Source organism: Anabrus simplex, chromosome 1 (genome assembly GCF_040414725.1).
Source record: "Anabrus simplex isolate iqAnaSimp1 chromosome 1, ASM4041472v1, whole genome shotgun sequence".
Lineage (NCBI taxonomy): Eukaryota > Metazoa > Arthropoda > Insecta > Orthoptera > Tettigoniidae > Anabrus > Anabrus simplex.
In genome coordinates, this window is record NC_090265.1 from 554,904,925 (window position 1) to 554,918,921 (window position 13,997).

Below are 13,997 nucleotides of genomic sequence, written 5' to 3' on the forward strand. Positions count from 1 at the left end.
AATTTGGAATGGGTTATTTATTTCAGGTTATATCATTCTTGAACGAACTAAATGGTGCCATAGTTATTACTATTGGTTGGACTACGACTACTATCCACTACTTCAAGGGAGAAAACATCAAATCGTCACAACGAATATTGCTTCAAGTGATTGTTCTGGTTATAAATTAGGTACGTGCTGTGTTTTGAGTGAACTCTTTAATTATACTTACGGAAAATTTAACCGTAACTCTAACTCTTACATTATTTTATAGTATTTATGACAATAATGGTCTCTCAGTACGGTCGGTGAAAACTAAATATATAGGCCTAAACGAAATGACGGAAACACAACGAAGGGTAAAATTATATGCACTCAATGCAGACAGACAATGGGTTGATCGAGGAACGGGTTATGTTACGTCTTCGTATGTGGATAGGCTTAAAGGCGTCTCGATACAGGTTCGTGCTGAAGCAGATGGGACTCTCCTATTGGAATCGAAAATTCATCCCGATACTGCCTATCAAAAGCAACTTGATACTTTAATTGTTTGGTCGGGAGATAACTTTGACTACGCCCTCAGCTTTCAGGAGAAAGATGGATGTGACGAAATATGGGAGAATATATGTCAAGTTCAGGGAAAAGATCCCTCCCTTGATATAACTCAAGATGTTGTTGATGATTCTGAGGACGAGCGGTCAGATGACACATCTGATTCACCTCCGCCTGTGGAGCTTCCACCATGTGAACTTAGTCGCCTTGGAGAAATTAATGAACTGATAGGTCGTAACATGAGCTCCTCTGTGAGGAAACAGAAGTTGGCCTCAGCGATCGAAAATGAAGATTATATTAGAAAACTACTTAATTTGTTTCATATGTGTGAGGACTTGGGTGACAAGGAAAGTCTCCACTACTTGCATACAATTTTCAAAAATATCTTCCTTCTCAATAAGAATTCTCTGTTTGAGATTATGTTCGAAGAGGAGATCATATTTGATGTTATAGGTTGCTTGGAGTATGATCCTTCTTGTTTGACACCTCAGAATCATAGGCAGTACCTGAAAGAGGCTTCACGATTTAAGGAGGCAGTTCCAATAAGAAATGCAGAACTCTTGGCAAAAATACATCAAACATTCCGGGCAAAATATATTCAGGATGTTATATTACCCACCCCATCGTTATTCGAAGAAAATATGCTGCCTACATTATCCAGTTTTATATACTTTAATAAGCTTGCAATAGTAAATTTGATTCAAGAAGATGAAAAGTTCTTAAATGAACTGTTCATGTTACTAACAGACGAATCCACTGATAATGGTAAGCGCCGAAACCTGATCTTATTTGTTAAAGAATTTTGTAATTTCTCTCAGAACTTACTACCTCCAGGAAAGGAATTATTTTTCAAGACATTATATTCTTTAGGGATTCTGCCAGCTTTAGAAATAGCTTTGGAAGTGGATGATTCTCCAACAAAGGCAGCTTCTATTGACATTCTTACATACATTGTTGAATTCTCACCATCTGTTGTTCGTTGTTATACTTTACAGCAATTGAACAATACAGATGAAGATCAAATGTTAATCAATATAATAATTGAACAGATGGTTTGCGATACTGACCCTGAACTTGGTGTAACTGTACAGCTTATGGGCATACTCAAGGTATTACTGGACCCGGAAAATATGCTAGCTTCTGTCAACAAATTTGAGAAGTCTGAATTTCTCAATTTTTTCTACAAACACAGTGTACATATTCTTGTAGCACCTATTCTTGCTAACACAGTCGAAGAATTCCCATCTAAGGAGGATTATCAGACCGTACAATTGCTAAGTCATATATTAGAAATACTTTCGTTCTGTGTTGAACATCACACATACCACATGAAAGACTGTATTCTTAACAAAGACCTTCTGCGACGTGTTTTGGTCCTGGTGAATTCTTCGCATACATTTCTTGCTCTTTCAGCAATTAGATTCATGCGTAAAATAATTTCTCTTAAAGACGAATTCTACAATAGATACATCATTAAAGGCAATCTCTTCGCCCCTGTAGTAAATGCATATCTTAGAAACTGTGGACGCTATAATATGATGGACTCAGCAGTTTTGGAGATGTTTGAATTCATAAGATCAGAGAATATAAAATCTTTATGCTTATATGCCGTGGAACAATTTGGTAAAGTCTTAAATCACATCGGCTATATTCAAACATTTACAGCACTTAAACTTCGTTATGAACAGCATATAGAAAAAATGAAAGATAAAGAGAGAAAAGCATTAGGCAGCACTATCTGTTCGAGTGTGCCTTCAATACTTAGAAACAGTCGATATAGGCGTGATCAGCGTCAACCGGAAGTTGAGGAAGAGTTGTGGTTCAATGAAGATGATGATACGGATTATGACGAGGATGTTGTATCTACAACTAATGATGAGCTGGGAAAGAAGTCAGATTCTGAAGAGAGCATTTCAAGTAGAAGAAAACATGGAAATATGGATGGAGACAGCCACACATCACCAACTAAATGCCGTGGAACAGCAAATGCAAACAACAAACCGAGTAGCACATCTGATGTCTCTAAATCTAGTGCAACAAGCTATGATAAGTCTGTTGCCACTGTTAATAAGGCATTAGTTGACTACGAGGGAGACTCTGATGAAGAGGAGTGTAATGATTTATCACCATCACCGAAGAGGGCTAGAGCTACATAATCCGACAGTGTGAAAGAACATTGTACAGTAACCCGGTCTAAAGTGTTTCTACAAAATGAGCTGACTATTTTTTTATTGTACCACGTCGCAAGAAAGTGTCAAATATTAGTTCTCTCAGTATTGTATAAGGACATAGGTGTTTATGCATGCTCATAGGTAGTAGTTAGCTCTTAGTGAGAATCATTTGCACTCTTGAGGGTAGTAGCCTTTCCTACTACAAGTGAAGTTCATTATCTTTCGTATTGTTAGCACAGATTTAAACATTCATTTGCAAGGAATAATGTAATGTTATTTAACATAACTTTCGCAGTGTTTTTGAAACTATTTCGCCATATGTTACAGTGAAAGTAGCAACAATCACTTCCATGACATACAAACATGTTTTATTCGTATATGATACTCACCAGATATCTAGAAATGACACCTGATTTTATTTGAACAGTATTTCGTAGGATACAAAGAACTGGAACTGATATTTTTACTAACAGTAACTTTTTAGTGGTATTTGCTTACCTAAATGTATTAGAGAGAGAAAATAGTAAAAATAAAAATACACCTTTTAACCAACTTGGAAATCATTCCATTCCATTGTATTTGAGTCACTGGCACAAATGTCGAACTCTTTAGTAGTATCAAATGCAAATTAATTTTATTCTTTATGAAACTGACATTATCAGAATGACAAAGAATATAGTATAATTCCAGTTAATGTAAGATGTGACATACATTTACATGTACTAAAATCTGGGCAACTATGGTGTGTGAATAAGTAATCACATAGATCGTCTTGCTTATCTTCTGAATTCTCCTCGTGAAAGGGGTTTATTTATCATTGTGAATGTTCACTTATTTTAAAACGTACGTCGATAACTAGCAATGATGTGAGCAAGAGACATGCCTTCATTGTTACATGAAACGAAAATGCTTCCTCTTTATTGGCGAAAAAGATATCGCTTTTAAAGGTCTTAAGGCATGCATTTTGAGGATAATTCTCGTAAATATTCTTGGTAATTTGTAAAGTGAAAGATATTTTAGTCTAGTCTAGTTTATTATTTTGGACGCTGACCTCATATTTTAATTTCTTCATGAACGCTGTGTGATTGGCTGTTCATAACCAACGGTTAAGTAAATCCACAGATGAGCAGAATTTATTGAAGTCCGGTAACACATTCAAAATTAAATTGCTCATAGAATCGCCAACGATTCCGCATTTTCTGAGCAGCCCCAGTATCGGCCCTCACTCCTGAGACTCGAAATTGTGCCAGTGCAACAAAATGTCCCAAAAAATGGTTTGGGAAACATACATAACGGTACTAAGACTGATTGATACCATGTAACTCAATGACTGACGCGGGAAATTTCTCCATACACCGGTGATAGATCGAGTCAGCTGTGCCCTGGATGACACCAGAGAGTAAGTTTCAACCACCGTTTGAAATGCACCTGCTGCGGTCAGGGTTTCGATAGGTGCTATCCACTCTGCGGTGACATGTTAATTTCATATCTTTTGTTGGTTGACAGGGGATTAGTTTCGAAGCTCCACAATGGCAAAATGAGTGATAATGATAACAGTAACCCTACCCTGATGGAAAGAATATTAAGGAATTCTGACGGCAAGCATAAGGAAATCTTCAGAAAGAATTTAGAAGTGAATGAACATTATATAATACAAAGTTAGTCTTCAACAATTATTATAATATTTCTCTGTAGTTTCTTATGCTATAATGAGTGTGTAAGTGTGTTGTTATGTATATACTATGCCTAGTGAGTGAAATTTGTCCCAACTTCTTACTTATGAAAGTTGATAAGTCGAATCACACAGAACCCATGGGTGATGTCACATTCAAATTTATGCCGTATTGAGGAGAAATTCACCAAATTTTGAATGCATTTACTGCCAGGTTCGTAGTTTCGCCATTTGCCACAGCCAGCGTTGGTTGCAAAGATGGCGATGTCTGTTACCAGGAAGACATTCTGTGTGTTTCTATTTGAAGAAAGAAAAAAAAAACAACATATTGTGCCACGGTTGTTCAACGGAAAGTTTGGACTAAACCACCAAGTAGGAAATCAATATACCTGTGGTATAAGGAATTTGTAGGTACCGATTGCTTGTGTGCTGAGAATACTAGTGTCCTTCCCCGTGAGAATGAGAAAAAAAAAGGAACGAATATATATCCACAAGAAGCCCGAAGAAATCAGTGAATAGAGAGTTCCGTGAGCACTAATGGTAATTATATCTGTATATAATGTTCTGCGTAAGAAACTGACAAATTGCAGCTATGGCATTTGGAAAGAGAAGTTGATAAAGAAAAGTTCTTTCGTTTCGTTATCAGCTGCTACAACGGACAGAATAAGATGGCGATTGAAGGATTCATACATTTTCAGTTATGAAGTGACATTCTACAGAAATGGAACCATGAACAAACGTAACTGTCGCTTTTGGAATACGCTGAGACCTGTCGCAATTATCAAATATCAGTGTGGTTTTCTGTACAGTGTCAAGCTAACCATTATGCGGGACGTTCTCATTCGCCGTTAACCCTGTAACCAGACATTTCTATCTGAACAGGCTGCAGCTAATTTGTGGATGATGCCTCAATGCACGAAGATTCCAGTCATTTTTTTCCCCAGCACGATGGAGCCCAGTGATTTAACGTCACGCTAACACATAAAAAGCTTTCGGCGACGGAGGGATGGGAAAGATAATGACCGTGACCTCCATATACAGTTCCAGGATTTGCCTGGTGGAAAATGAGAAACCACTGAAAACCATTTTCAGCGCTATCGAAGCTAGGGTACGAACCCACCATCTTCCGGAAACAAGATCGACAGCAGACTGAATCGAACCGCATAACCAGCTCACTAAGTCAATAATGAAGTCAGTCCATAGCTGAACTCAAAAAATGTCAGCGCTAAATTGAGAGCGGGGACGGGAGAGGGGGTTACATGTTTAAAGTACTGGCACCGAAAATCCCCTAACATCAAGGTGTATCTGTGCGGATACGTGAACATCAAATGTTTGTAACGCCTTTTCACCGTGATGTAGAGAAACTCAGGCACGGAATTCTGGAAGACTTCGCCACAGTCATAAGAAATATGCTGGGAAGAATACAGCAGGAGCTGAATTATTGTGCCGACATCTGCCGAGTTAGACGTGGCTCCCACAACGCATCACTATAATGTGCTACGAAGTCGGTGAGTTTCTCTTCAGCGTGTTATATATACTGTATGTTACTAGTAACTGAATTTTGGAAGTGAGTTACTTTATGAGACTTTGAGAACCCTAAATATTTAGAATAATTAAAGCCGTATAATCAGAAGCTGCATTAAACGTTGACACGTAGATGTGAAATGTATGCTTGATTGCAATGGACAATGTTTTCCATTACTCATCTACACTTCAATGGAAACCGTAGCGCTCTCGTCAAGGAACGCTATTGTCATGAAGGTAGCAGACAGCAAAGTTCTGGGGTGACAAGTAGATAATGTATTGTAAAGACTTTCAAAGTATGGAATATGTAATACTTACTGTACTTGAATGAATTAAATTAATCTGATTTACCCAAATACTATTTGATTTATTTCTCTAGAATTAAGATATTCTGGTATATTTGCGTTGTAACTTTGTAGGAATGATCCTACATTTTACAAAAACCTTGATATATGTACTCAATCTATTACTTACCACACATTTGAAATTTACTGTAACTTCACAATTCACGAACAGTCTATAGTTAATGTTCCTTTGAATATGACGGCGCATCCAACATATTCTGTAACTTAATAGTATATTGAGTCCGGCCCCGCGGTGTAGGGGGCAACGCGCCCGCCTCTCACCCGGTGGCCCCGGGTTCGATTCCCGGCCGGGTCAGGGGTTTTTAATTGTAAATGATTAATATCCCTGGCCTGGGGACGTTAACAAAATACACGCTTAAGTGCGGTCAGTATCCAGCATTCGGGAGATCGTGGGTTCGAACCCCACTGTTGGCAGCCCTAAAGATGGTTTTCCGTGGTTTCCCATTTTCATACCAGGCGAATGCTGGGGCTGTACCTTAATTAAGGCCACGGCCGCTTCCTTCCCACTTCCAGCCCTTTCCTGTCCCATCGTCGCCATAAGATATATCTGTGTCGGTGTGACGTAAAGCCAATAGCAAAAAAAATATATATATATATACACACGCAGGTTCCTCACATATATTTGGTGCAAGTAGGGGCAAAAGATCTTTCTAGGTCGACGCCCCGAACAAATAGCTTTTTTTTTTTAATTGTATGTTGAAATCTTTTCTCTTTCGCACGACATCTTTGTGCTAACAACAAGAAAGGCGCAGACATTACTATCCTGCATGCACTAATGCTTCGTGAATGGGTTTATGAAACGGATCCTCGCGGGCGTATTGTATACACATTACAAACGTAACTTTTACCGAGGGAGTTGGCCGTGCTCTTAGGGACATGCAGCTGTGAGCTCGCATTCGGTGGATAGTGGGTTCGAACCGCACTGTCGTCTGTCCTGAAGTGGTTTTTCGTAGTTTCCCAGGTAATTGCTGGGGCTGTACTTTAATTAAAGCCTAGGCCGCTTCCTTCGCACTCCTAGTCCTTTCCTATCACATGGTCGTCGGTGCGACGTAAAGCAACTTGTAAAAAAAGAAAATTTGACGGACAGCCAAACTATAAACCATAGGCACAACTCGCTTCGCTGAAAATAGTGCAACAGTGATTTCCCAATTGCTTGGCGTATACAGTATTATGTGGTAAAGAAACCAATGGTGAAAAATTAAACATACCTTAAGTCCGTCAGTTGGTACTAGTTCCAACGAACTAAGCATGTTCCTAGTAACAAACGACCATCACACAGCGGTACCACCGAGCGAGTTGGCCGTGCAGTTGGGGGCGCACATCTGTGAGCTTGCATCCGGGAGATAGTGGTTTCGAACACTTGAAGATGGTTTTTCGTGGTTTCCCATTTTCACACCAGGAAAATGCTGGGGATGTACCTTAATTAAGGCCACGGCCGCTTCCTTTCTACTTCAAGGCCTTTCCTATCCCATCGTCACTATAAGACCTATCGGTGTCGGTGCGACGTAAAACAAATTGTAATGAAAAACACAGCGGTACCTGCAGGAGCGGTGCTAGCCAAGTACGCAGCTAAAGGCATGTTTTCCAAGTACTATAAAGGATTTCTTTTGGTCAAATATTGAAAATCGTTCATTTAAAAATAATGGTAACATATAGCTTAAACTCATCATAAGCCACTGGTGAGTTAATGTTCACAGCGAAACTTCTTTCTTCATTGAGAGAGACCAAGTCGCTATCTTAGACGATGGCATTTATAGCTAATCCACAATTCAGACAGTGATCAACTTAAATTCCTGGAAGTGATCATTGGAGGAACGAGTACTATCAGTTCATTACAACGTAATTGCACTGATATACTAATCTGGGCATATTAGACACTTCACACAGTTCATCATAACATATTTACCAGAGATCATTTGCATATTGCATACTGTTGGTCGACGTAGTGTTATTACGTTAGTTCATCAAGACAAAAAATAACTTAAATATTTGCACCTATTTGCTGATTTAAACATTGAATTCTGACCCAAACAATTACCTAAGTGGCATACAAGAAACATAATTCAAATATAAAAATCAATAGTGATCGAAGATAACGCATATATTACCGTTATATGATTAGAGATGTCAGCACTTACAACTTCATATTTCTAGTACCCCTATGTTATTGATCACTATATACGAATAACCTTAAAGTTCATCATCCAATATTATGGTACAGTATAGTGGAGTATTTACAAATAGAAATTACGTATCCAGTGGATCTAAACTACCTCACTCATTTCCTTTGTGCGCCTCTTTAGCGACAGTTAGGCCATCTATGACAGCTGATAGCGAAGCAGTTGGGGATCCAAACAACCTTCGAGCTGAATACTTGGGAGGAAGAAGACGAGCTGCTCGACTAAGTGATATGTTCGGAGCTGTCAGTGGAGAGATGGCGTGGAATTACATCCGTAGAAGAATACGTTTGAGTGGTGCCTTTAAAAGTAGGTAAGATCACAATCAGTGGCGGCTCGTGAAAAAATCGTCCTACGTGCTACAAAAAACAAGCTAAATACGCTGTTTTAAATCTGCATATTGCCATGATGAACAACGCATACTTCAAACTTGGTAATAATAATAATAATAATAATAATAATAATAATAATAATAATAATAATAATAATAATAATAATAATAATAATAATAATAATAATAATAATAATAATACAACTTTTCTCACAATTTATAACTCAGAACAAACAAAAACAACATTAATTTGGAAGCAGATGAATTCTTCGACAACTGTCTACGAGATAAATAATTCATTCGAGAAATATTGTTTTTACTAACCTAATGGCGCAACTTACATCAGTGCAAATAGAATCGTGGGAATATAGATCCCCACTAAGAACACTAATTTAATTTCACTTTATATACACTGCAGTGGATAAATAATTTCATAAATCTCCGTATAAACTTGAGCACTAACACAATGACAGAAAAAACACGCACCAGTAATATAACCGCGAGATTAAAAACCGCACAAAGCAACTGAAAGAGCTGCCAACTGATTCATTGAGACCTCCCGTATTACCAGAGTAAATGTCCGGCTCCATGGCTAAATGGTTAGCGCGCTGGCCTTTGGTCACAGGGATCCCGGGTTCAATTCCCGGCTGGGTCTGGAATTTTAACCATCATTGGGTGTATGTGTTGTCTTCATCATCATTTCATCCTCATCACGACTCGCAGGTCGCCTACGGGTGTCAAATCAAAAGACCTGCATCTGGCGAGTCGAACATGTCCTCGGATACTTCCGGCACTAAAAGCCATACGCTATTTCATTTCACCAGAGTAAATTACATTGTAATGCGGGATAACATTTAGGGTCACTCAAAGATTCTTTGACTCACCTACGAATTCCTTACTTTTGACACAAAAGGAAGATGGATATTTTAATAAGCATGTGTGAGATAGATTGCCTCCGCTTACGCTTTACTTTCGAGCCCAGACGATGCTACTCTCTAGTGGCAAACTCGCTTACCACGTTCAACATCACACGGCCGACTTGATGCGTCGCTCTAGCTAGCTAAGGAGCGCAGCGAGGGATCCAGTCGGCCGTGAACATCAAGGTAGCAGGAGACATCGAGTACTTCTACCCCCTTGCGGGAGAGGAAGTAACTATTGACGGGATCAGTGAAAGTTGATCCCGGTTTACGGTATACTCCGCCGGCTAGGGGGAGTGTTGCAAGCTTGGCTGCGCCTGCGTATTGCTTCCTTCAGGCTACAGGCAAGGGCTCACTTCACATGAGCACGAGCCTCGTTCCCCGGGAGAACGGCGCTAGGTGTTCGACAGATCTCGTCCTGATTTTCACAAAACACAAATTCATATCGTACTCAAAACGAAAAGGCACCAGGATAATTTTACTGTACATAAATAATATTCCTTACAGTTTCAAGCTACGTGCTGGAGCCCGGTAGCACGTACTGACCGGCCGCCACTGATCACAATATGAAGATAAAGTTGAAATTAAAGAGGATAAATTGGGGGAAAATATTCGTTTATAGGAAGGGGAGTTAGAGATTGGAATAACTTACCAAGGGGGATGTTCAATAAATTTTCAATTTCTCTGAAATCATTCAAGAAAAGGCTAGAAAATAACAGATAGGTAATCTGTCACCTGGGCGACTGCCCGAAATGAAGATCAGTAGTGATTGATTGATACAAGAACAACAATTTACGAGTGTAATAGGTGCTAATGCTAAAATTTAATACCTGTATTGTTCTTAGAGGAAATACAACTGGGCAACCATTCTCTCGTAACTCCAACCAGAGGAAAAATAGCAGAGAAAATATGAGATTACATTTCTTCTGGCAAGATTATTGCCATTTTTCCCTCTCTTCCATCTAATCAGATTAGGATATAAAATGTATGTACACCAGTAATTAGAAATAAGAACTACTGTATTAACTTAATGGAATAGGGCCGATGACCAACAATCTCTCCTAATACTAATCAAGACAAAAGGTTGAAGAGGTCTGATTCTTCGAAGAATGAGTATAAACGTCAAAGCTACACCTAATAATAATAATAATAATACCGTTTGACAGGAAAGTACTGTTTGACATACTGGTAGAATTTGGAGTAGACGCCAAAATAACTGAAATTATTAAGCAAACATTAACGGATACCGTTCAAAAATGAAATTCGTTTGGGGGGTTCTCTCGAAGGAGTTTGAAATCAAAACAGGGCTCAGACAGGATGATGGACTATCCCCGTTTCTCTTCAAATGTGTTTTGGATAATGTCATCCGCGAACGGGAAAGAGAACTGAGCACGAAAGGACTGCTCAGCCAAGAATATATTGGAGGATCAAGAAACGGCATCAAGATAAACTGTCTTGCATTCGCAGATGACCTCGCGATCCGGTTTAGAAACACTGAAGCAGCTACAGAGCAGATTATATTCTATAGCAGGAAGCAGATAAAGCAGGACTCCAAATTTCTTTTCAAAAAAAATCAAAATGGCCTCTCGTCACCTGAAGATAGATAATGGTAAGATAGAAGAAGTTGATAGCTTCAGGTAGCTCGGAGAAATAGTGCAGCTGAAAACTAGTGAGAGAGAGAAGCCAACTACACCAGGCGAGAGAAGATGTCCGCTGTTTTTCGCGCTTTTGGGCTGCAAAGAAGGCTTCCAGTAGGCCTAATATGTGACTGTTACTTAACGTGGTCTCAGATGGCTGTAAACTTATATAATAATAATAATAATAACAATAATAATATCGAGCGAGCCTGTACAGTACCGGTACCGTGCTCCCGGTCTGTGCGTCCACCTCCCGTTTTAAAGTACGTGTTCTGCGTATCTGTACTCGTTTTACGGATTCATTCGAGGTACCTATAATGAATTAATAGTGGCGCTTACGATTCCTGCTGTCTTCTAGCCCGTAAACACACATATCGTTATATTACTCCGGTTTAGGGAGAGGGATCGATGTTTTTCTGATTTGTATTAAATGTGAAGGGATGCATAAAACTGGATCGCAAGAGGCTGGTTGACCACCTGGTATATGCAAGCACAATATTTACTTACATTTTCTTGTCACGAGGAAAACGAAAGACCGTGAATCCTTCTGCACTTCATAGTTACATATTACTGCCAAACACAGCACACATCTTTCCACTCATATTAAGGGGAGATGTAAAGGAATGACACACGCTACTATTTACTTAACTTACTGCAAACGCATAAATAACCCAAAAACTTCACAAACAAATACACGTGCTCTTATGACATAATCTGAAACTCCAGGTCACTCCGCTACACAGAGCTCTAATCGCTGTATCTCGATATCTCGCAGACTGTCTGTATTATCTCTACTGTATTTGCTTTGGTACATAAAAGAGCAATAACCAGATAAAAGGTTTACCAACTACAACACATAAAATGTCTTCTGAAATTAATTTGGGCTCAACCCTGCAGAGATTGCTAGAAACTAGACGCTAGAGCCATCTAGGCACGACCGGGTGAGTTGACCGTGCGGTTAGAGGCGCGCGGCTTTGAGCTTGCATCCGGAAGATAGTGGGTTCGAATCCTACTGTCGGCAGCCCTGAAGATGGTTTTCCGTGTTTTCCCATTTTCACACCAGGCAAAATGCTGGGGCTGTACCTTAATTAAGGCCACGGCCGCTTCCTTCCAACTCCTAGATCTTTCCTGTCCGATCATCGCCATAAGACTTATCTGTGTCGGTGCGACGTAAAGCCACTAGCATCTAGGCACGGCCAACTCGCCCGGTCTGTGTTCTTACCTTTCTTTTGTTGATACCTTCATTCTTCGATGTTTCGGATCTCTTCCCTGTTCTCCCCCTGGTTAGTGTTAACACACGATCGTTGCCCAATTGTAATTCCTCTTGAAACTATAATCACCACCACCTCTTTGTGAACTTTTAGAGGGATAGAGCGGAAATCAAACCATTTTCTATATCAGAGGAGCATGAACAAAACAAAACTGAGAATGTATAGGTTCGTTTCTGTATTCTAAACAGTTTGAAAAATGTCGTCAATAATAATTCAGTAGGTAGCCTATAGCAACATTTATTTTCACTTACATTTATTTGTTTCATACTGCCCGACTCCATAGCTAAATTGTTAGCGTGCTGGCCTCTGGTCACAAGGGTCTCGGGTTCGATTTCCGGCAGAGTTGGGAATTTTAATCATCATTGGTTAATTCCGCTGACGCGGGGACTGGGTGTAAGTGTCATCATCATCATACCATCCTCATCACGACTCTAGGGTCGCCTACGGGTGTCAGATCAAAACACCTGCACATGGCAAGCCGAACATGTCCTCGAACACTCCCGGCACTAAAAGCCTTACACCATTTCATTTCATGTTTCATACTGTAGAATACTGAGTCACTAACTACCACTGATTAGTAGTTCACTTTTATATCAGAATATGATGTCATTCTTGAGATGGTTTCTTGTCTGATACACGAAATATTGTTAATTTCCTAATCCTTCCACTTATATGCTTTCATCTGCCACCAAGAATACCTTAACTGCTTCACTCTCACATAGAATGTGGTATTCTGTGAACGGTGCTTTAGGGATGCAGCTATAGCATGCAGCTGCCTAGAATACTAGTAGCATCTCTCGAATGGTTGGCATACCATCACAGTCAGGATCCCCATTCACTCCAAACAACCTGATTGAAAAATGTTAAGAAAAAAAGGAAGTTCATTTGAATTGAGCAGAAACCATAAATATCTCGATTCGAAATGTAATAACGCTGTTTATTCTTACACAAAAAAATATGTTCGCAAAAGGCACCAGTACGGGAAGCATTGTTCTCTTGTAATAATTATTCTATTCTAAATAGTTGACGACAGCCTCAAGTACTTTTTGTGAAAAGCTCTAGGTTATTGTTACTGTTGAATATACTGGTCTGTGTGTCTTGCTAGAGCAAATAAAGGACGGTTAAAAGAATCAAACAAACGAGCAGACATACCAATGTTTAAATTTCTTCATTTCCGGTGCACCAGCGCTGAGCTTTGATACTTCCAGACAAAACAACAAATGTTTATTGCTAGAGCGTGTCTTATAGCTTATTCAGATAGCGAGGGACGACAAGGAGAAGAAGGTAATACGCACCCTGTTTTGTTTTCAGCCGTTTTGACAGATCTGCTGTTCATTAGATTTAAGAAAGACATACCAGTATACACTGAGTGGCCAAAAGTAACGGGAAGGGGTATACCAT

The 13,997-nt window shown here is 39.5% G+C and overlaps 1 protein-coding gene across 1 annotated transcript; it reads left to right on the forward strand.

Annotated features, from left to right (window-relative positions):
* Positions 1–317: 317 nt before the first annotated feature.
* Positions 318–2,687, forward strand: LOC136877229 (serine/threonine-protein phosphatase 4 regulatory subunit 3-like). The gene has a single exon (XM_067151124.2). It carries the CDS (start codon positions 318–320, stop codon positions 2,685–2,687), a length of 2,370 nt encoding a protein of 789 aa, XP_067007225.2.
* The last annotated feature ends 11,310 nt before the right edge of the window (positions 2,688–13,997 follow it).

Excerpts from the sequence above, each read along its gene's own strand:
- LOC136877229 (XM_067151124.2), top strand. The coding sequence starts at position 318 with ATGACGGAAACACAACGAAGGGTAAAATTATATGCACTCAATGCAGAC.